The sequence below is a fragment of the Salvia hispanica genome, chromosome 5 (assembly GCF_029641045.1).
Source record: "Salvia hispanica isolate PSC_SH4W2 chromosome 5, Shi_PSC_v1, whole genome shotgun sequence".
In the NCBI taxonomy this organism is placed as follows: domain Eukaryota; kingdom Viridiplantae; phylum Streptophyta; class Magnoliopsida; order Lamiales; family Lamiaceae; genus Salvia; species Salvia hispanica.
In genome coordinates this window covers 31,810,090-31,832,894 of record NC_142696.1, presented here as the reverse complement: position 1 = coordinate 31,832,894, position 22,805 = coordinate 31,810,090, and the positions used below count along the sequence as shown (strand labels likewise).

At 39.5% G+C, this 22,805-nt stretch overlaps 3 protein-coding genes across 3 annotated transcripts; 1 reads left to right on the top strand and 2 right to left on the bottom strand.

Annotated features, from left to right (window-relative positions):
- Positions 1-3,668: 3,668 nt before the first annotated feature.
- LOC125190267 (L-Aspartase-like family protein) lies at positions 3,669-6,709 on the top strand. The gene is made up of 7 exons (XM_048087528.2): positions 3,669-3,983; positions 4,053-4,316; positions 4,393-4,509; positions 4,863-5,011; positions 5,306-5,597; positions 5,745-5,909; positions 6,323-6,709. The coding sequence occupies exons 1-7, from the start codon at positions 3,696-3,698 to the stop codon at positions 6,572-6,574; spliced, it is 1,527 nt and encodes a 508-aa protein (XP_047943485.1). The 5' UTR covers positions 3,669-3,695; the 3' UTR covers positions 6,575-6,709.
- Positions 6,710-8,476: 1,767 nt separating this feature from the next.
- LOC125190266 (zinc finger CCCH domain-containing protein 30-like) lies at positions 8,477-12,062 on the bottom strand. Its single transcript, XM_048087524.2, has 2 exons — positions 11,795-12,062; positions 8,477-11,013 (listed from the first exon to the last, which is right to left on the bottom strand). Exon 2 carries the CDS (start codon positions 10,926-10,928, stop codon positions 8,796-8,798), a length of 2,133 nt encoding a protein of 710 aa, XP_047943481.1. The 5' UTR covers positions 10,929-11,013; positions 11,795-12,062; the 3' UTR covers positions 8,477-8,795.
- A 2,877-nt stretch (positions 12,063-14,939) lies between these two features.
- LOC125190870 (cellulose synthase A catalytic subunit 3 [UDP-forming]-like) lies at positions 14,940-22,087 on the bottom strand. Its single transcript, XM_048088284.2, has 15 exons — positions 21,761-22,087; positions 21,354-21,476; positions 20,902-21,097; positions 19,692-19,906; positions 19,528-19,603; positions 19,234-19,426; positions 18,770-19,036; positions 18,178-18,523; positions 17,953-18,090; positions 17,600-17,725; positions 17,306-17,518; positions 16,928-17,192; positions 16,431-16,633; positions 15,796-16,146; positions 14,940-15,717 (listed from the first exon to the last, which is right to left on the bottom strand). Exons 2-15 carry the CDS (start codon positions 21,375-21,377, stop codon positions 15,133-15,135), a joined length of 3,198 nt encoding a protein of 1,065 aa, XP_047944241.1. The 5' UTR covers positions 21,378-21,476; positions 21,761-22,087; the 3' UTR covers positions 14,940-15,132.
- Between the last annotated feature and the right edge of the window lie 718 nt (positions 22,088-22,805).

Below are 22,805 nucleotides of genomic sequence, written 5' to 3'. Positions count from 1 at the left end.
CGTACTCGGATGTATATCCACCGAGACCGTGAACAAGCTGGTTTGCGGCTTTTCATGGATTATTTCTCTGCAGATCCTCGATGGAGTGATCAGATGTTCCGTCGCCGGTTCCGGATGCGGAGGAATGTGTTCTTGCGCATTGTCAATGCAGTTGTGGCTCGTGACGCGTACTTTATGCAAACCTTCGATGCTGTCGGGCGGCAAAGTATATCGACTTTACAGAAATGCACATCCGCCCTCCGCCAACTCGCTTACGGAACAGCTGCAGATATGTTTGATGAGTACCTCCATATGAGCGAGCATACTGGACGCGCTTGCCTAGCCAAATTCTGTCGGGCAGTGATCGAAGCATTCAAGGACACATACTTGAGAAAGCCAACGTCCGACGATGTTCGCAGATTGGTGCGAATGCACGAGGAGAGGCACGGCTTCCCGGGGATGCTGGGCAGCATCGACTGTATGCACTGGCCGTGGAAGAATTGTCCAATGGCTTGGAGAGGAGCATTCACTAGCGGGCACAAGGGCTCGCATCCAATGATTGTGTTGGAGGCCGTTGCCGACCAACGGTTGTGGATCTGGCATGCCTACTTTGGAGTCGCTGGGTCGAACAACGACCTCAATGTGTTGAACGGGTCTCCATTGTTCAACGACTTGTGTGCCGGGCGAGCGCCTACCGTAGAGTTCACGGCCAACCACCGTCGGTACACTATGGGGTACTATCTGGCAGACGGGATCTACCCTAGATGGCCCGTGTTCGTGAAGACCATCACATGTCCGACTACGGATAGGAGGAAGTTGTTTGCCAAAAAGCAAGAGGCGGCTCGGAAAGATGTGGAGCGCGCATTTGGAGTTCTCCAATCACGTTGGGCTATAGTGAAGGGACCGGCCCGTGGTTGGCACCGTCCGCTAATCGCCGACATCATGTATGCATGTATCATAATGCATAACATGATCGTTGAGGACGAGGGAGACAACGCCACTGACTGAAGCAACGATCCGCTCGTCAGCGCCAGCAGTAGCTACACTGTCACCGATCCGATCGTGCAAGGTGTTCCTCCCGACGTGCGCAATGTCATGGCCCGTTCAGCGGCAATGCGCCAAGAAGATCAACACACACGCCTCCAAGCGGATCTAATTGAAGAAATTTGGAACCGCAATTGACTTATGTTTTAAATTTTTTTTTTTTTCGAATTTTTAAATTTCAATGTTGTAATTTTCTATTTTCCGACTGAACAATGAATTTTCTCGGTTTTAATTGTTCAACGTATTCTATTTTACGATTAAAATATGTTGTGAATAGTGCAGATGACTAGTTGTGGCCTGAGTTGTGGCCCGAGTTGTGGCTTGCGGTGTTAGATGAGTTGTGGCCTGGAACCCCTAATTTGAGGGAATGATGACGTGGAGGGGACTTGCGGCCCAAATCCGGGCCAGAGTTATTCATGCTCTAAGAGCCTTCACTATGGGGCGTTGATCGGCCGCCCCACCTCCTACTACTTGGGGATTTTGAATGCCACACACATTTGGTTTGTCTCTTTTTCTAGATCAATCTCTATATATATAATCAGTGGCGAAGCCACGTAGAGACAGGGGCTCATTGGCCCGCACCAATTTTGCTAATTACTATCTTATATATACATATTCATATTCAATTACAAATATTGTTATGTCTAGCGCAGGTGGTTTGCAATTTGGCCTCCTAGGTAGAAGACCAGTTTTCGAACCCTTCTCTCCTAGGTGTCTTCAAGTTTCTTTTGTTATATTCCTAATATGTGTTATTTTTTTAAAATCCATTTGTCTATCGTCTATGATGAAAAATAATTAGAAAAAATTAGTGAAATAATATTATAAGTAAGATTTAGTAGTTATTGATAGATGAAAAAAAATTTAATTTTCACTTGTTATCTTACTCGCAATTCATACTGCTTCGGTCGCAACAGTTTCTAGCGAAGATGACCATCGAAAATACATCACAATCGATTATAGTAATTTGCCCCCCCCCAATAAATTTCCGGCTTTGCCACTGTATATAATCAAGTTTTGTCCACACAAAAGATTATATTTGAGTTTGGGAACAAATCAAGAAATTCATGGTAAAAGGACAAAGAATCTTTACGTGGAGAAGCACAAATTATCGTCGATTCTTTGAAGAATCAAGCTGTAAGTTATCTCAATTAATAGAATTAATGCTTTAGGATATAATTCTTTTCATGAATTAAGTATGTTCATAGCATGCAATCTATGAAGTTATGCATATATAATTACTTATTAGATTTTTTATATCTAGTAATTAATTTATTTTTATATTTTTAATTTTTCACGGACTAGTAATTTTGTGAAAGTTTTGTTCATTTTTCATTTTTTCTTATAAAATAATATATATTTTTAATTTATATTACTTTTTCTCAGTTTATTTACTTTTTCATTATCCATCTCTCCTGCAATTCCAGAATGTTCTTGTCGGCTATTTTTGATGTCGTTGACACTAAAAATACACAGCAATTGTTAATACTTCAGCCGTCCACCAAAAATAATCCTATTGGAGGACGACATAATTTCTAATCCGAAATTGGTGTGTATGAAAGATAAATATATAAAGTCGGTAGAGTAGGAAAAGAAAGAGAAAATATTTATTATTAGAAGAAAAAAAGATTAAAAAGTGAATGATAGTTTGGGGGTGACTTTTCTTTTCGGTGGACGGACGAACTGGAAAGATGAGACTATTTTTTGTGAACGGACAAAAATGGAAAGATAAGACGAACTAGTAATTTGGACCCCCCAGTATCAGAATCCTGCGTCCGCCACTGCGTCTTGGCAGAAAAAATATCACTCTTGTAATTATTTCTTCATGATTCTATATGTTCAATAAATAAATAAAAATAAAAATGATAGATATAAACTATATAAATATAGAAAAATTCAAAAATATTTTAATAAAAGAAGTCACTTTTACACACGATATATGTGCGATAAACCATTATATCCATCAAACATACTCTCCTTTTCCACTAAAAATAGTTTTATGGATGGTCTCTATTAGTATGAATAAAAAAATAATAAAGTAAAATGGAGAAAAGAGAATTCATCCATTTCCAATAATTATTTATTTTTTATTTCGGCATGAATTTTAAGAAATATAAAGAAATTTGGATTGAGAAAGTTAGTGGAATATGAATCCCACTTTTATATACTGTATTAGTTTTATAATAATAAAATGTGAGTGAAATAAGTTACCATTTATAATAATGTCCTACTCTAAGTGGAGCATTTCTTTTCCTCCACAAGATTTTTTGTAGTGTGGTTTAGTGAGCTAAGTGAAGAGAATAAAGTAAGAGATAAGAAAAATATATAAAAAGTAATGTTTCTATTTTTAAAAATATAATAAAAATACTAGTATTATTTAGAGTGAGACATTCCAAAATAAAAAGGGATTCGTTTAGAATGGAAAAAGGGTAGTATGTAAAGACAAGTAATCCTGGTTTGACGTAATTACATATAATGAGGTGAGGTGGATGATGTGTATTCGTGTAGGTTGGTATCCATAGTAAAAGGTGATTTAGGTTGGAGTTGTATTGATTCATTCATTTATGAATAAAAAATAAGTTTTGTAATCTTTTTTGAAAAACCTTTTCCCTTGGAAATTCAATAAATGTGAGGAATTATAGGAGTTAAGATGACACATTGCCCTAACCATAATAATGGAATCACTCACCCTCACCGCCGAATCCCTCTCATTTCTCTCCAAACCCTTCTCCTCCTCCTCCGCCGCCCCCTTTCCCCGACCTACATCTCTCCTTCCCCGCCGCGCCTTCTCCGTCTCCGCCCTCCACATGAGCTCCAAGGAGGCCAAGCTTTGGGGCGGCCGCTTCGAGGACAGCGTCACTGACGCCGTCGAGAAATTCACCGAGTCAATCTCCTTCGATAAAGCTCTCTACAGCCACGACATTATCGGAAGCCGCGCCCACGCCTCTATGCTTGCTCATCAGGTACTCATTCAATTTCGCTTTTGCTTCATTTTTGCTCTCCTCCGTTGATCGTGTTTTTTCTCCTTCTAGGGATTGATCACTGCCGATGATAGGGATAAGATTCTCGACGGCCTCGATGTGATTAGGGGCCAAATTGAGCGGGGAGAGTTCGTGTGGAGGACTGACCGAGAGGATGTGCATATGAACATCGAAGCCGCGCTTACTGACTTGGTTGGCGAGCCAGCTAAGAAGCTTCACACTGCGCGCAGCAGAAACGATCAAGTTTGCACCGATTTTCGCCTCTGGTGTAGGGATGCTATTGATGCCATTGTTTCAAGGATAAGGAAACTTCAGGTAGTTTTGATAATGCTGATGATATTATTCTTAAGTGGAATCTGCAGCATTTGCTATATCCTTGTGCATTCGACAGGTTGCGCTGGTGAAATTGGCTGTGAAGAATGAGAATCTGATAGTTCCAGGGTACACTCATCTGCAAAGGGCACAGCCTGTTCTTCTGCCACATCTTCTTTTGGCGTATGTTGAGCCGGTTAGTTAATTCACTTACTAGTTACTACTAATGCGATGAACTTTCTGGATATTACTTGTGAGTGAATATGATAAAGGGGGAAGAATATATGGTGTGGTGTGATTAAACTTAGACAATAACATTAACATAAAAGTCGTTAAGAAGTTCAACTAGTTTGATGCCAGTTAACATGGCTTAAGGCTTAGAGAACCAATATAGTGGAAATCCTTAGGTCTAGCCCATTTGGATATATTTTATGTTTGTACTTGCTTGGTAATGATTTGTTGCAATATATGATCAATTTCATGATATGAATGTATCTCGTATGTTTAAAAGATCAGTCACATAATCAGTGAGTCAATCATGCATTGTAGCTTGAACGCGACGCACAACGCTTGCTGGACTGCCGTGCAAGGCTTAACTTTTGCCCCCTGGGTGCCTGTGCACTAGCTGGAACTGGTTTGCCCATTGATAGATTTATGACTTCCGAAGCTCTTGGATTCACAGGCCCAATGAGAAACAGGTAGGAGTGATTCTTTACATGCATTGAATGACTTCCTTTTTCCTCCTTTTTTTGAATCTTTGAAGTTTTTTCCAAATGTTGATATCTTAATGGCATAGGAAGAATTTGGCAGGTATAGTTCTTGTTTCCATGTCCTTTCATTATTCATTGACTTCATTTGAGTTATGAATGAGTTGGTGGTGATAATATTAGTATATAGTGGTATATAAGTAATATTCTATTTTATTTTCTTGCTTTATGCTCCCCATTGATTTTTTGCTTTCTCTCATATATGGTGACATTTATATGGCACAGCATTGATGCAGTTTCAGATCGAGATTTTGTATTGGAGTTCCTTTCTGCAAACTCCATTACAGCTGTCCACCTTTCTCGCCTCGGTGAAGAGTGGGTGTTGTGGGCATCAGAGGAATTTGGCTTTATCATTCCGAGTGACTCTGTCTCAACAGGGAGCAGTATAATGCCTCAGAAGAAGAACCCAGACCCAATGGAACTTGTCCGAGGGAAATCTGCTAGGGTTATAGGGGACCTGGTTTCACTTCTTGTGCTGTGCAAGGGTCTTCCTCATGCATACAACCGGGATTTACAGGTTAAGTCTAATATAATCTAACCACTCCAATTCTCCATTGCTATTTGCTCATCTGGCCCAATCAATATTATACATGTTGCCTCTAGTTTATACCCTTTTGTATTTATTTTATGCATGGGAACCTCATTATTGTTTCTCCTCAAACAGGAAGACAAAGAACCTGTGTTTGACAGCGTCAAAACAATAATTGGAATGCTCGAAGTGTCTGCAGAATTTGCTGAAAATATAACTTACAATCAGGAGAGGATTAAGGCTGCTCTACCAGCTGGTCACCTTGATGCAACAACACTTGCAGACTACCTTGTTAAAAAGGTATACCATAATATCCTGTTCCAAATCATACATTCTGTATTCATATTCACAGTATGCTGCAACCATAGTAACATTTTTTAGCATAGACAATGAGCCATTGGAATTAATTAAGATCACCATCATAAAGATCAACTATTTGAAAAATGAAAGCTGTCTGGATGTAGAAGATCAGAAATAGGGCTATACTATTTCCTCCATTAATAGACAAATTCGAACTGAACAACAGGAAACGCCAAAACTATGCCCTTTGTTGAAAGGCACCATTCTATTTTTTTGTTTGTTGAAAGTGCTCTCTTCTGCCAAGAAGCTGGCGACGTAAATATCATAAAATGTTAGTTGTTAGGTTGTCCGTTGGCCTGTGTTAGCTCAACAGTTGAACTCGTAACTAATGGCAGGACATGTGCTCTGTGCAGGGAATACCATTCAGAACTTCTCATGATATAGTCGGAAGATCTGTTGCTTTCTGTGTTTCAAGAAACTGCCGTCTTGAAGATCTGAGCCTCGATGAGCTCAGAAGCATAAGCCCGACATTTGACAAGGATGTGTATGAGTACCTTGGAGTCGAGAAAGCGATAAAGAATTTCAGCTCGTATGGCTCCACTGGCTCGGAATGTGTATCCAGCCAGCTAGATTATTGGATTGCTAAGTTGGAATTGAGTAGGTAGAGGAAGGGGCTTCATTTACTTGCTATGATCTATTTTTGTTTGTATTCTATTTCTATCAGAACATGTGTTGTAAGCCTATTGGAATAAACCGGAAAGAACTCATTTTTGATGAATTATTGAACCGAGTTTGTATTATACTTAGAAGGATAAAACTACACATTTTTTTTTTATTTTGTGGGAATAAAGGAAAAAGCAGCAATTAAACTCAATTAAATTGAACCGACTTCATATTTTTCAATAGTAGTACTGCAAAATAAGAGAAAAGAATTGAAAAATAAGAAAAAGATTACAATAAAATTGACTGAAACCAAAATTACAAAAATATACCCAATGAAGTATTTAATAACATTTCATATACTTTGAGTGACACGTATTAGTAGATATATACTTGATGTCATGGACAAATTTGCACCTAGTTCAAGAAATAGCTGAACAGGTAAAAATGTCATGCAATAGTGCAAAAAGTCCATCCAATGTGATTATACCATATGTCCAGAGAAACTAATGGTGCTAATAAAATTATCTAGGTTCCGGAAATGTTAGAAATCAATTGTCCAGAGACTAAATTTGTGTGTTCACTCTAGATGGAAATTTAAATGTTATGTTACGACGAGCTCGAATTTAATACTTTTTATTTCGAACGTTAATCACTCTATCATAGCCTAGCTAGTACCAATTCTCGTGATCGCACGACTCAAGTGATTTCTTCATACAAATTTGAGATTATCAACAAATAAAATCAAGCGAATACTCAAATAAAAGTTTTCACAATCTATATACTTTCTTTTGCCAAATTTAAATTTAATATATGACAATTCATATAAGTACACATTTGAATATTTTGTGATGCACAAAAAGAAATAAGAATCAAAAGTCTTGAACAATAATATAATATTAGTATTTAGTTGAAGAAATCAAAATGAACTCAATTCGAACTATGTATGATTAAATATATTAATTAATCATAACTTGAATATTAAATATAAATATTTAAATTTATTTGATAAGTAACATTAAATAATTTCAATATACTAAAAAATATAATACAGAGTGGATAATAAAATTAACACTCTTATATGGAATACTTAAATTAAAAAGAATTTAATTTGCCACTATCATACAAAGTCCAACAAAATAGAAACTCTAGCTAAGTTATATTATAGCCCAACACATAAAAGCCCAAACTAATTAAAGTCCAATGGTGCCTCCATCCTATTCTGACTTCTCTCTCTCCCCTACCAGCCGGCCCCGCCTGATTCGCCACCAATAAGCGATGCCACCTCTTTCTCTTCATCGTCGGCATCTCTCTCTCGCTCCGGATCACTCGGCCAGCTACCCAGTCCTCTCCTTTGTATCTCGGATTCACGCCACTTGTCGCTGTCGACTGACCTTCAAATCCGAATCAGAACCCGAACCGAACCTGTTATTATGTTGGTATTACCATATTTCATTTTCCAACTCCACCAAGACATTTTTTTAGTTGTATTACCATATTTCATTTTCCAATGGAGTAATAACATATCATCCTTCGTCGTATCTATGCTCCAGTCTCCAACCTCATAGTATTTTATATGCTTGTAAACTAAATTGCATGCAATTTTATTGCTTACTTTATACACTTAACCACAATAAAATGACTTTAAAAGCATTAAAAAGAGATTGAATATCTTATAGGAGAATGAACTGTAAATTTAGGAAAGTAGTATGGATTTGGCGCTACTCAATTCAGTACCAAGTAACTTGTAGTGTGTAGTTTGAACAAACAAATCAAGTCAAAAGTCACTTTAAGGTATTGGGCACAAAAGTTAAGATTGATCCTACAAAGCGGAAATCAATCATACTAATTCAATCATAAAGATAAACGGTGGACATCAATCAAATGCAATACATGAAATAGTAATGTGATAAATAAAAGATTTAATAGAATGCAATATCATCAGCGTCTGAGTTTACAAAAGTTGAATAACGCCCAAACTGGACTGGTTTCCATTATTACAGCCCAGATAATAAAAGGAAACTCATGTTACATTAATCAATAAATATTAAAGTTCAGTTCAGTACACAATACTTGGGGAAAAATTCAAATTCATAAATAAAACTTCTGAACTCCAGCAACCAATTTGACTCACTACCACCAGCCAAAAAAAGAGCCCAAAAATTTATGTACTAATTCCTAAGAGTCTTGCCTTGCCTGTCTAACTCAAAATGAATTTTTTGTTTACTAGGCTACCAGCTGCTGATCAAGTTGCATTTGCTCGAGCCATGTCCCTATAACAGAATGATCAGTAGAGTCAACTTGAGGATTTGTTTTCAAACACTCACCGGATGGCGCAGCACCGGAGCCCGAAGCTGCTGCAGGTTTCTCCATCATCTCGGGTGGTGATTCTTTCACAAGAGATTGCACCCATGTCACATCGGGTTCTTCTCCATCGTTCTTGGGTTCAGCCGAAGATCTTCTAAGAAAAGCTTGATCATCTGGGCCGACTGACCAATCAACCTTCTCAACAGGGGATCCCCACTTTGCCCAAGAACCGACAGGGGACCCAACAGGGGGTGCACGGCTGGGACCAAACTCACGGGAGCCAAGACTGTGCAGCATCTGCTGTTGCTGCTGCTTCTCACGCTGGGCGAATCCTGAGAGGCGATTGCTCAACGGGGATGCAGTCTCCAAGCTTCTTGGTGACATCCTTGGGGATGAGACACCAAAAGAAGCCTGCAAGAAATGGTGTTCAGCATGTCTAGGAGAAAACATGTTAGTGTTAATAGGAGATAAAAGGCTTGGTGGCTGTTGGAACTGATTAAGAACAACAGCTGATTTGTGCGTTGGAGAAAAAACGCCAGAAGCCACTGCCTGGTCAGAAAATCTAGGTGATGGTGGAAACTCAGCTGAAAATAGCTCTTCTAGATTGGAAGGAGTCAGTGATGACTTGGATCTACCAGAACGATTCAACATAGAAGAATTGGGGTGTGACGGAGAGAAAGATGCCATGTCATTCATAGCATGTTGCTGGGCATCAAAGTCACGAAGCATATTTAGATCAGGTGCAATATCACGAGCACTGAGGGAGGATCGCAGGCGACTTGACTGGAAGTTGCTACCAGGAAGATGAAGGGTTGGAACATTTGGTTGAGGCCAGGCTGCAGAGGAATGAGGCATGCCATTTGCTGTAGGCGACAGCGCATGATTAAATGCAGGAGGAGACATGACAGAGTGAGAGGAGGGTGAGCCAGGCAAAATGTTTAGAGCTGTGGCCATGTCCATGAAACAAGCTGCAGAAGCAGCTGACCTTGGAGAAGGAACACCAGATCCAGTGGAGACATACAACGGTCGAAGTTCCTCTTGGGTATGAGCAAAAAAGCAAACTTGTCTAGCACAGCTCGTGCCATCTTTACATAGCCTTGTTCGATATTGAGCAGGGTGGAGCCAGCACTCAAACACTCCATGTGCATACTCACACATATCCCCTCGCCTGCAAGCTCCCTTCCTAAAATCAGGACAAGGAACACAGCTATAATGGTACTTCCGAGGGTCTCTTCTGCGGGCATTTTCTCCAGGGTGAACAAAAGGGCATTCGGTCCAATCATGAGAGTAGGCTCTTGAACAAGGCCTGACCTTGAACGAATACATACGGAATTCATCAGTCGAGTAGATACTATTCCTGATGTCTGGAAGAGATGGATCCACTGGATACTGTTTCTTCTCAGACAAAGAATTAGCAGGCATGTCACTCAGCTTCAGCGCTGTTGGAGACAATGCAGAATCAGATGGAGAACATGGAGACACACTTTCTGGAGATGATGATAAGTTAGGTGATGACGCACTTGAAGCAGTTACTGACACCTGTACACTGCTGTCACCAACATATCCATCTGAGTAACTGTTCATAAGCAAGTCTTCAAGAGCAGCTTTAGCACTAGGATTCCCTCGAGGAACTACAATCAGATCAAATGCGCGCTGACCATTGGCATCTTCAATATTTGGATCAGCACCAGCAGACAACAGCAACTTCACAACATCAAACGCATTAATAGATCCTCCAGAGGCAGCACAATGGAGAGCAGTCCACTTATCTGGACCACACAATCTATTCAAATCAACCTCTGGTAGAGCAACTATCAACTTCAACACATCAACACTACCATACGTAGCAGCTACCATCAATGGTGTTCTTTCCTCCTGTGAAATATGCTTTCCACCTCTCTTACGAACATACCAAGGCCCAGCCTCATCAACAGCAGACAAGTCAAGTTCAATTGTCCTCCTGAAAGCCTCAGCATCATTGTTGGAAGCATACTCAAGCAAACTGGAAAAAGTGTCCTCAGTTTCGACAGATAATTGACCCATTCCTTTCATATATTCAGATTTTGTCACACTAGATGAGGCAGTCGCAGAAGAATCGGATGCTGAATATCCAGCCCACTGCTGATAGCCCAGTCAGCTGCACGTTAAACAACATATATCTTCAATCATGTGGTCATGTAAAGTACATATTTAAGAAACAGAGAAACAAACAAATCGACAAGGCATTGATAACAAAAGCATGAATGTTGCTTCTCTGTATTAACCTGAGTGACCATCTAGTATAAGAAGTAAAAAAACACACTGCATATTTTGCAGTTTCAGGATATAAACCCTACGCAGAAAACGCAAGTTTTAACTTTTATATGTGTACACTAATAGCATCTATAAGTACTATAGATAGGAAATGCATATGCTTGAGATCCAGACTCTTACAAGTTTCCCTCTCTAACTGATATGGAAAAAAAGAACATGCCATCAACTGGATTTGGTGAATTACCAATACCGATATCACAGAAGGAGGGGTTTATCTACCCAAAAGTAGGTTGTACTTTGCATTATAGTTCAAAAACCTAATAATTCCCAAATGTATTTTTACTAATTTCATCCAGAATAACAAATCTTATAATGGAAATTGAATATCGCACCAAACAAATATCCCCACCCATATAAAAGAAAGCCAGCTCAACACAGATCGTTCGATATTCCCATTAAACGACTAAAAACCCCCAATTGTGATATAATACTGAAGCAATCATTAACGTCACTTTCAAAACCCTCGCTCACAAAATCGGATTTGCACAAAAAGGAAACAGATATTATCAAGACCTAAAAGCAACACTCCAAAATGGATCAGTTCAAAACGGAGTCAACGCAAATAAAAAAGCGTAGAGAAACACCGAAAATGAGTAAAAACTGACCATGGACTCCAGAAATCGAAGCTATTGCTGAAGATCTGCGGGCGGTTCATAATGTATCACTCATTCACCGATCTACTGCGTGGAGCCAGAAAATATGAGTGACATACACACGATTATTCATTGCGAAGACGAACACATGCAGAACATGGAGTGTAGAGTCGGGAGGGAGAAGAGGTGGAAAATCGAGAGGAAGCGAAAGCGAAAGGGGAAGCTTGCTTTTGTTCTGGAGTGAGAGGAGATGTTTTAGGTACAGTGCACATGTAAAGAGAGAGAGAGAGGGGAGCGGTTTTGCTAATGAAATTCGAATGAAATTCGAGCGAAATGAAATGGTGTTGAAATTCACGCGAAATGAAATGGTGTTGAAATGAGATTTTTTAGCCAGGGCGGCGGTTTGTTTTTTTCTTTTTAATCATCAAAAATTGAAAGCGGACATACCTACTATTAAAGGCACTGCATTTGCGTTGGATTTTTTAATTTATTATTCACCTCAATAATAATACTACTAATTCGTTTTTTTTAATTATATCCTACTCAATTCATTACATGTATGGAGTATATTTTATAAATAATTAATGATTTTTTCTGTTTGTGACGTGTATTTACTAACTGTTGAAGAATTACCCCCATAATGCTTCTTTAATTTCTATAGTTTCTTGGACTGACAAATAGAATTTACTTTACAGTTATATGTATATGTCAATACGCTTTGTCAACGTGATATATATAGTTCCGTCAAAAAAAAAATTTGGGGTTATTGTTTATACCGTCAAAATTTTAGAAAACACAAATTAGTTTAATTTTTTTTGGGCAGCACTGTAATATGACTGAATTATATATGTCTATCCAGTTATAATTCTACACCTGTTCTATTTTTATTGGGACTGTAAGAGCACTCCCAATGGCACTCCCTTATTTCTCCCTAACTCCTGCCACATCAGCGCCACATCAGCATCACATTTTATCCCCAGTTTTTAGCCAACTGCTACATTGGTTTCTCCCTTATTTCTCCTTTATTTCTCCCTAACTCAACATTTCATTTTTACATCATTATTTTTTATATTATTTAATTTTCCCTACAAATGTATTTAATAAATAGACTAATAATGAACAATTCATCGTTGTATTAATCATTGGAAAATATAATACAACGAGAAAAAAAAAAACTACAAATAAAAACCGCAAATAAACAAAGATTTAAAAAAAAAAAAAACTAAGACGGAGGGGCCGGAGGAGCGTCGGGCTCGAGGCCCATCTTAATCTGCAGGCCTTGGATGCATTTCCAGAGGGCCGCCTTTTCTTCAGGGGTCCCGCCGCCGGAGAAGTACAGCGTGTACATCTGCGTCAGATTGGCGACATTGTTCGAATAAGTGGCTTTTTCTAAGTCGATGTGGGGTTCCGAACCGACTTCCGACGTTGTGCCCTTCCCCTTCCGCCTCCCCTTCGCCTTCTTCGCTCCCTCCGGGCGCTCGTGCGGACCATCCCCACTCAAGTCGATGTGGGTCGCGCTCCCCTCGCTCTCCGAAACGCTAAGTCGCGAGCGCACCGATTTCCCGTGCAGCGCGGCGTGCATCCCCGTCCGGAATTTGGGGAGATCCTTCAGCTTATCGTAGATGTTCCAATACTTGAACCCCTTCGACAAGTACTTGCCACAATACCTCTGCATGGCCTCATCTCGGACCATATGCTCGTTCTGGCCACTGGGCATGTCCGCCAACAAGTTAGAATAAATACCGTTGAAGTGGCCGCAGTCCCTCATGAGGCGCTCCCAATGCCGACGGATCGCCTCGCTGCCATGGTCCTTCATTGAGGCAGTCTTGTGGCTCCTGTACTTCGCGGCAACCCGCTCCCAGAATATGATCTCAGTCTGGTAGTTGCTGCGCTCCGCGTTCTGTGACGTGTCCGCCCAGCAGGTGGCTATCAGCTCGAACTCTTGCAGAGTGTAAGTAGTCCTTACCCCCTTCGGGCTCTCATTGGAACCCGTATCAGTCGCAGGCGGCTCGGTGGGCGTTTCTTCCACCTCGAAGTCCTCCGCGCTCAATGTCGCGGCCTGAGATTCTTGGTCGCCTGGGGTTGATCCGGGGGTGTCGAACTGGGGCCGATACACATCGTCGGCTGGAGAGGGCATTCTGCTGGCATAGTTGAAGTACGGATAAATTCTCCGCGCCGGAGGAGTCTGCAAAGGAGACGGACCCGCGTATGGAAGTTGGCCGGGAGGAGAACCCATCGCCAACAACGAGTGCATCCACTGCTCGTTTGCTTCATCCATGTTGGGAATTTGTGAACTCGACTCTTTCCCCTTACCCTTATCCTTACCCGAGCGGGAATTTTTCTTCCAAAAGCTCATAATTTGATGAAGATTGAAGATTGGGAGAAGAGATTGAAAATGGAGAGAATGAAGATTGTGGGTGATGAATGGAGGAAGTGGAGGAAATATTTATAGGGGTGGGATGTAAAAATAGCCGTTGGGCCGAAAAAAAAAAAAAAAAAATTTAAATATCGCCGATTTATCGCCGAGCGTCGCCCACAATGGCCGGCGATCGCTCGGCGATAATCCGGCGATAAAACGCCGGTTGGCGAAAAAACGGTAACATTATCGCCGAATTATCGCCGTTTCCACCACAACGGCCGGCGATAATCCGGCGATATTCGGTGATTTATCGCCGGATTTTCGCCACCCCCATTGGGAGTGCTCTAATAGTTGATTATTGCAGTTGCACCGACATTTTAATGCTTGGTCTAAACTTGATTTAATATCATGTATTGGAATTTTAATCTTAGGATCAACAAAAGAATCTTACTCCAGTTTGCAAAAAAATGTAAGTAAAACTTAATCTACCGTTACCTATGTTTCTTTGTTATGAGGTGTTTTTCTTCCGGCAGAGAATTTAATAGAGTAATGCCCATGTTGCCTAGCTTTAGAGGACCTAGAAAGTTGCTCGAAGAGGACATTTATAATTTAGAAAATCCAGGTTAGCGTTTAGTGTATCGGTGTTGATGATCTAGCAAGTTAGTAATTTAACAAAAGATAGTATTATAGTGCAACTCTAAAATAACGCACCCCTAGATTTAAATTAACTTTTTAAATATCTGCAATCCATTCTCAATGATAATGAAACACATTTGAAAATGCAGCTAAAGAAACGAATGGAAAAAAAATTAAACTAATGCATTATAAATATGGTTTACAGCTTACATGTTCTAACATTTCAACGGACAAACATTTCATTAACTTACAATAAGTATACCAAACAATTTAGCTTTCTTATCTTTCCCTTTCTACAAAAAAAAAAAAAAAAAAACATCACACAGACAAAAAAGTCCCTTCTGAGAAGCCGAAATTAGCAGTTAATTCCACACTCTTCGACCTTTGGGCCAGTGACTCTAGTGGTGAAGGGATCAACTCTGACCCACAGCAAAGAGAATATCGAAGCTAGAAGAATCGACCACACCACGACAATGGTGGGGGTGCGGTTCTGCCTCCCCATAAGACCTTTGAGGAAGGGGTAGAGATGGACAATCACCCAGAAGGCGAAGAACAATTTTCCAAACAGCGGCCCCCATGATTGGTACCCGCTGTTTATTGCATAGGAAATCCCAGCAACAACTCCGACCAAGTTTACGATGAGAAGAGTGGTGGGAGGAATCAGAAGAGTTGTCCATTTGAACATGTAGAGCTCAGTAAAATCTCCCTCTTCGTCTCCAGCTTTAGATGTGACTGTGAAATTCGTATCTATTCCAGCAAGAACTTTGAGCAGACCTTGGAATACAGCAAAGAGATGAGCCGAGACACCTCCAATGACCCAAAACTGCTCGTTCCTCCACCATTCATCAATTCCAACACCACTCCACCTCATCTCCAGTATACCAGTGGCAAAGATGGAGAGAAAGAGGGAAAGAAACCAGATACTTGCGAGGTTACTAATCTGTAACACAAAATATATAGGTTAAATCATGTTTCTTGGCTTCCACAAGAGATGTTAAATTTGTCGAGAAAGACACACCTGTGGGATAATGAATTTCCCAGTAAGCAAGCAGACAGCTGGCAATGTGCAGTAAAGTAACAGAGGAATGGAAGTAATTGGGTAAATCGTGGTGTTGACATATGCGAATCTCTCTAGCCATTTTAGCCTTCCTTTGTATCCATACCATATTGGACAATGCCTGCTAAACAGAATCTCCACAGATCCTAAGGCCCATCGAAGCACTTGATTCAATCGATCAGAAAGATTAATTGGAGCTGATCCCTTGAAGGCTGCCCTTGGAGGCATACAGTAAATTGATCGCCAGCCACGTGCGTGCATTTTAAATCCTGTAAGAATATCTTCTGTGACAGAACCATAGATCCATCCTATCTGCATATTTGAGAGGAAAATGAATCTCACAAGAGTATCAAGTGGACACGAATTAATTTCAGAAGTTAGGAAAAATCACATGAATAGAAGTAAGCATTTGACGGACACAAAATAAATATTGACAATAACACTGAAGAGTCATTGTAAATCAAGAACCCTTAGATTGTGTTGACATGGTTAGGTTATACAGGCATACTGCTAGTTCAATTTTCAAGATATTAGTAAGGCAGAGAGTACACAGAATGAATGCAACATAGAACTGCAGATGGAGAAAGATCGCATACCTCACTTCCCCATTCTGACTTATCTTCATAGCCACAGCTAATGACATGAATAGCCTCTTTCAGGAGAGTCTCTGGTGTTGCAGACTGAGGCACGCCACCATTCTCCATCAGGGTTGATGCAACAAAAACAGCTGACTGTCCAAATCTTTTCTCCAGGCTCATCTGGGACATGAGCAATGACTTTTCATCATCAAATCCAGCACCTGATTCATTCAACATAGAGGGTGAATCAGCAACACAAGGGGATGAACCATATAGAGTTGACACTGGAAATTTTCATGATGTCCACAACTCATGCCTCTTTGTTCTGAAAGAGTGACTATCTAAAGCAGAACAATCACGGTGGTAACTCTTAACGTATCATAGTTTTGGGGAAAAACATGTGAACCATGTGTGTAAACAGTTAAACAGCAGCAACAGCAAACTAATTCGTTGGAGTTAAGAGGACTAATATGTAGTGATCATGTTTTGATTTGTTAGTTTCAAGGAGAGCATACCTTCAACACCCTCCTCTATATCCTCCAAGCTGAAGATAGGAACAGTAGGATCAACATGCTTGCTAGACTTTTTCTTATCTGAACCCTTCTTACTTGATTTAGAACTTTTCTTTCTTGATCCACCAAAGCAGGAAGAAAGCATCCCGGGTTTCTTATTTTTAGGTTTGTGGGGAGGTTCATAACCATACAAAGCTGTTCTGTTGAAGACACATCCAGTACCCACATATACAGGGCCTTGAATACCATCCAAACCTCTCAAGTTAATCTGGTGAGCGAAGAGGAACAGTTCGAATCAGTCGTAGGTAACCAAATCAGAACTTGTATTACATGGATTGTAAGTAACTAAGAACTGTTCTGATTAGAAACACTAAAACTTACATCAAAGAAGACAGTGTTACGATTGGCATATCGATCACTCCTATCTATACCATCAAATCTCTGTGGAAATTGCACATAACAAACATATTTCCCGAGATTCGGATCCATCAAAAAGCACATTGCTTCACGCAAGGCCTTGCTGTTATTAATGTAATGATCACAATCGAGATTCAACAAGAAAGGTCCATTGGTAAGAACTGCTGACACACGAACCTGCAAGTATAGTACATAAGAACTAGCGGCATGATAAGCTAGATGTTAAAAAAAATACTTACACAACTTTTGTTTACTTACAAGTGAATTCATGGCACCGGCTTTCTTATGATGCTGGAAACCAGGACGCTTCTCACGAGAAACATATACTAACCGAGGCAGCTCATTACCGTCACTGTCAAGACCTCCACTTTGGCCCAAGAAAACCTATAAGCAAGAAATATTAAGACCTTTACTGGAATGCAATTAAGTAAATGTTTGTTGAGGCAGAACACATGCAGCATGTGTGGCTCTTGCTTTAAAATCAAGCAAAGAGGAACATGAAAACAATGAGAAAGGTATGCCCTTTGCATATGAAATGAACAAACACTATACTGTACAAAGGAACATTGACACTTGACTTGATAAGGTAGAAACTCCAGTTATCTTCTCACCTGAATCATTCCAGGGTGATCCCTTGTATTATTTCCAGGCCATGGTGTACCGTCTTGCATAACCCAACCTTCCTCGGGAACTTTCTGAGCCTTGGATACAAGAGCATTGATACGAATTTTGAATTCTTCATATTCTCTCTGTAGTACAAAGCCAGAAGAAAGAAATAAGATGTTTGACTAAATAACAAATGTGAAAGATAAAATCTGGTAAAATAAAATTCTCACCTTCATAGCCCGACGGTCTTTCACAAAAGATGGCTGGACTTTATCTTTTAAGTAGTCAATCTTCTGAGCAAAGTACCATTCAGGAGCCCGTGGCTCAATACTGTACCTTTTGCAGAAAGGAACCCATTTCCTTGCAAATTCAGATGTCTCCGATAGAGCTTCAAATGTCAACATGGCAGACCCATCATCAGAAACATAGCAAGAAACCTTGTCCACTGGATAGTCTACCGCAAGAATGGACAAAACAGTATTAGCTGTAACGAGAGGAGGCTCCTTCAGAGGATCAACAGTACTGACAAATATGTCAACAGCAGCTAATTGTGATGGCTCTCCTTCCCTGTCATATCTGTTACACGACAACACGTTATTTATGTAGTTTTCAAAATCAGACAGAAAAAGTGATTTCCGGTCAGGAAAAAAAAGAGTGGGGTTTGGTAAAATAAAAACTGCAAATATAAGAGCTTAGCAGAAATGCAGCAGAACTAAACAAAGGCACTGCACTATCTACCTATTATAAGCACATGCCTTTCAACTGGGAGGAACGTACAATGGAGCCAAATATAAATACACACATAAGTTGAAAATTTCTCACCTCAGAGCAAGTCTGTCAAGATACGTCTCACGGTTGACAGGAAGCCATTTTGGGAACTGATCCAGAATCCAGGATATAGCAAACCAAATCTCACAAATCACAGAAATCAGCCACAATGGATATGCATTGGGTACAGGGTTTGTTATTCGGTAGTGCAAGAAAATACACAGAATCACCAGCCGCAATACAATAACCATCCTGTAAGGGTTTATCCTTGATGACGGAATAGAAACCTTCCTTGCTAGGGGCTGTCGGGCCTCATCATTCCTGCACCAAGAAGAATATTATCAGAGGAAGAATGGAGACCGTGCAACAAAATATAGAGTTTGTCATTTTTGCTGCCACATGCAAGCAAGACACTAGACAGGGTGTTCTATGGAATTCACCAATATCATCAAAGTTTTTCCAATCATACCCTGTATACCTAGAGAAAACTTTTGAGTACAAAAAAATTATAAACTTACAGTAGAGAATCATCAACAAGAATATCAGTGCTTGCATCAATATCTCCTACTCCTCTTTCTGAAGGAGGATGGCTAGTAGTCATTGGAATAACAGGCTTTTCCTGCTTCATTTTCCAGCCATCCACTCTCTCTTTCCAGGCAACATTACCTAAGCCCGGGGATCCAAACTCCCTCACTGGATCCACGATCCTGGCTGGAAATGGAAAAAAGGAAGATATTAGGTAAAATATAAAACACTCAGGGAACAAGAACATTAAAATCTTTTGAAGGAAGCTTAACAAAGTAAAAGATTACGTTTTCCAATGCCTCCTGGAGGTGGAGATGCCATTGAAAGGCGGCCAGGTGATGCAGCAGACAATTCCCCAGAAATCTGCAAAACATAGAAAAAGTCAATCAATTATGCCATGATATATGACTGCACAACACTACAGTAGAATATAGTGAACATTAAAACTTACATCCGTTCCATTCGTAAGCAATGGAATGTGGTTTCGAGGGACCTCCTTGTCATACTTTGGGGCATTAATACTTTCTCCCGAATGATTAACACGCCAGCTCAACATTCTCTCCGAAATCTTCTGCTTCTCACTTTGAGTTTCAGAGTAATGGGCATCAACAGCGACATCATCAGAAACACCATCCTCCTCACTGTCACCATGAATTGCAGGACTCCCTGTTTGAAAGTGTCAAATTCATTTTCAGAAACCAGATTTTGAAACAGTCTTAATTTTCCCGAATTTGAACTGACCTATGCCATGCATAAATGTAGAGACATCAGTACTTCAATTATTTTAAGAACGTATTTGTATATTTATGTATATCACAGCTAGATAATCAATAAAAATCACATGTAATCATTTTCTTAATGCTATAAGCCTATAATCATTACATTTATACAAAAACAGAACATAACAATATGCAAACTAGATGTGAGACCACCAAACACCAAAATGTTCTAGTACAATATTAGAATTAGAATTTGCACTGTAAAAACTTTAGATGTTCCCTGTAAAAATGAAACCAAAAGCATATTTACAACCCAATTATTCCAGAAAACACAGCTTTCCAAGAAAAGCATGTACTCCTTCCATCTGCCATTAAGTATCCCATTTGGGATCAGCATGGTTTAAGAAATGTGAATGAATATGGGTGGAAAAAGTTAGTGGAATGTGAGACCCACTTTTATACATTAGTTTTATAAATAAATAAATATGTTAGTGGAACATGAGACATGCAACGACGAACATCCTGAAATGGCAAAATGGGACATTTAATGGTGGGCGGACCGCGGATTAAATCACAAGTAATTAGAGAGTCAAGAATGTCGCTCCCATTATTTTACATACTGTTCAAGCATTGTATGTGGAATATTTCAAGACCTATACCCCTTCCTAACATGGTTTTCACATATGATGCAAATCCCCTGAGATCACTGATCTAGATCAGTACTTTGAAGTTTAATATATTAGTCTAATCTGATTTCAGGAGCATTAGATTTACTATAAGATAAACTTTGACAACCTTGATGATGTTTACCGACTTGTGCAACTCATCATAGTTTTCTACGGTAAACTACAGAAAGTTACGCCGCAACTCATTTAGCAGTATACTGTGAAAGAGTATAGAAGGGTCAAAATGAAGGGACAATTTTATTATAACTCACTATACCTTTATGTCTCTTGTATCTGGTTTTGCACTGAGGGCAAGACTGATTTCCATCTTTCCTCTCATATTCATAGCAAGGCCTGCAAACCGGGAATGCGCAGACATTGCAAGCAACAAATGGCTCATGGTCAGCAGTCGAGCCCACGTCATCCCCACAGATCTGACAGACCTGGCTGCCAATAGTCTTCAAGGTCTTCCCCTAGCAACCGAACATGGTGACTATGTTAAAAAACAGATCATAATACCCCCAATAAATAAAATCACGCCCAACACTCAATGTAAGAAACAAAAGTACACATAAAAATAAGCCAGGAAATAAAATTCAGTGGAGAAAAAGTAACAGCTAGATGACCCAATGCGTAGATAGAAAACTTAATCAGGAATCCATGGATCCATTCGTCAAGATATTCTCTAGTATCCATTAAAGAAAGAACAACAACAACATTCATACCAACCTTGATTTCTGCTTCAGGTTCCATTGTCACTCAGTCTCAGTCAAGAGTAGTGAATCAGAATCAACCGGATTGAAAGCTTCACTCTGAATTTAACATCCCCGCGCAATGCGCTCCTGAAAAAAACTGAAAAACGTTCTGCCTCAATCCCTCAGTTCACGGTTAGATCTATTGTTTACATCCAACACAAACATAAAAACAACAAATATAAACCCTGGATCACGCCTGCCGACACTCAGATTCAGCACGTTTATGGAACAACATATCTTATTCATTTGACTCCAAAATCAATTAAATAATCAAAACTCTTGCAGCATTAAATATCACCCACACAATTCACAAAAAGTAACAGAAATCAATATCTGCTGAGTAATTGCGAAAAGCGCCCTAACCGAAAACAGAAATCTCACCGTGCAATCCAGATAATGCCGCCAATTAATCACAGATCGGGTCCGCAGGCGATCTGGACAGAATGCTAAGGAAGATGGAAATGCAGAGTGAGAGAGCAGAGCGAGTAGAGGAAGCACTAGCTGTCGGCTCGCATTCTCTCTTCAGCTCTCTCTCACTAGAGAGATATATAGGTCCGTGTATGTATAGCTGTTAAATCTCAATTATTATGATTGTTGGAAATAAAAATATGAGGAATATCAAAAATGGCGTGGAAGGGAAGAATACGACAGTGGAGCTGCTATTGTATTTCTAGAGAGAGAAAAAGTGATGAGAGAGAGGGAGTGACGGTTGCACTATTTTCCACCGACAGTGCAACCAGAGGAGTGGTACTTTGAGATACTCTCACAATTGCAGCGCTTCGAAGGATTGTACGTTTCAGACTGGAGTGCCCTTGTATAATTAAGAAATCATTTAAATTCATGAGTGTGACTTCTCAACTAATCCTACCAATATCAGGATGTAATTTCTTTTTTTTTGAGTCATGAGTTTGAAACTAATTTAACGTTTTTACATTTTATGCAATAGCTAAAAGAATCGTGAAGTTTGGTTTGATTTAAGTTTTTACATTTTATGCGATAGCTAAAAGAATCGTGAAGTTTGGTTTGATTTACGTTTTTAGAGTGAACTACATAAATGGTACCTGATCTTTCACTTTCGCACATAAATAGTACTATCTGATATTTATTTTATATCATTTTTATACCTATGACAAAAATAACTCTAAGTACCAAAAATGCGATTTTTTTCATAGAGGATACTTTTGAAAATTTTATTTAAGTAGTAGTACCAAATATGTGATTGTTTTTTCTTCCTTTCTTATTTCTCTTTTTCTTCTTTAGTTTCTTCTTCTTTTTTTTTTCTTCATTTTCTTCTTTCTTTTTAATATTTTATCTTCCTTTCTTTTTTCTTTTTTCTCCTTAGTTTATGTTTCTTTTTCCTTCTTTTTTCTTTTCTCTTCATCCAAATTCATAATATAAATGAAAAATAAAATACCTAATTAAATTA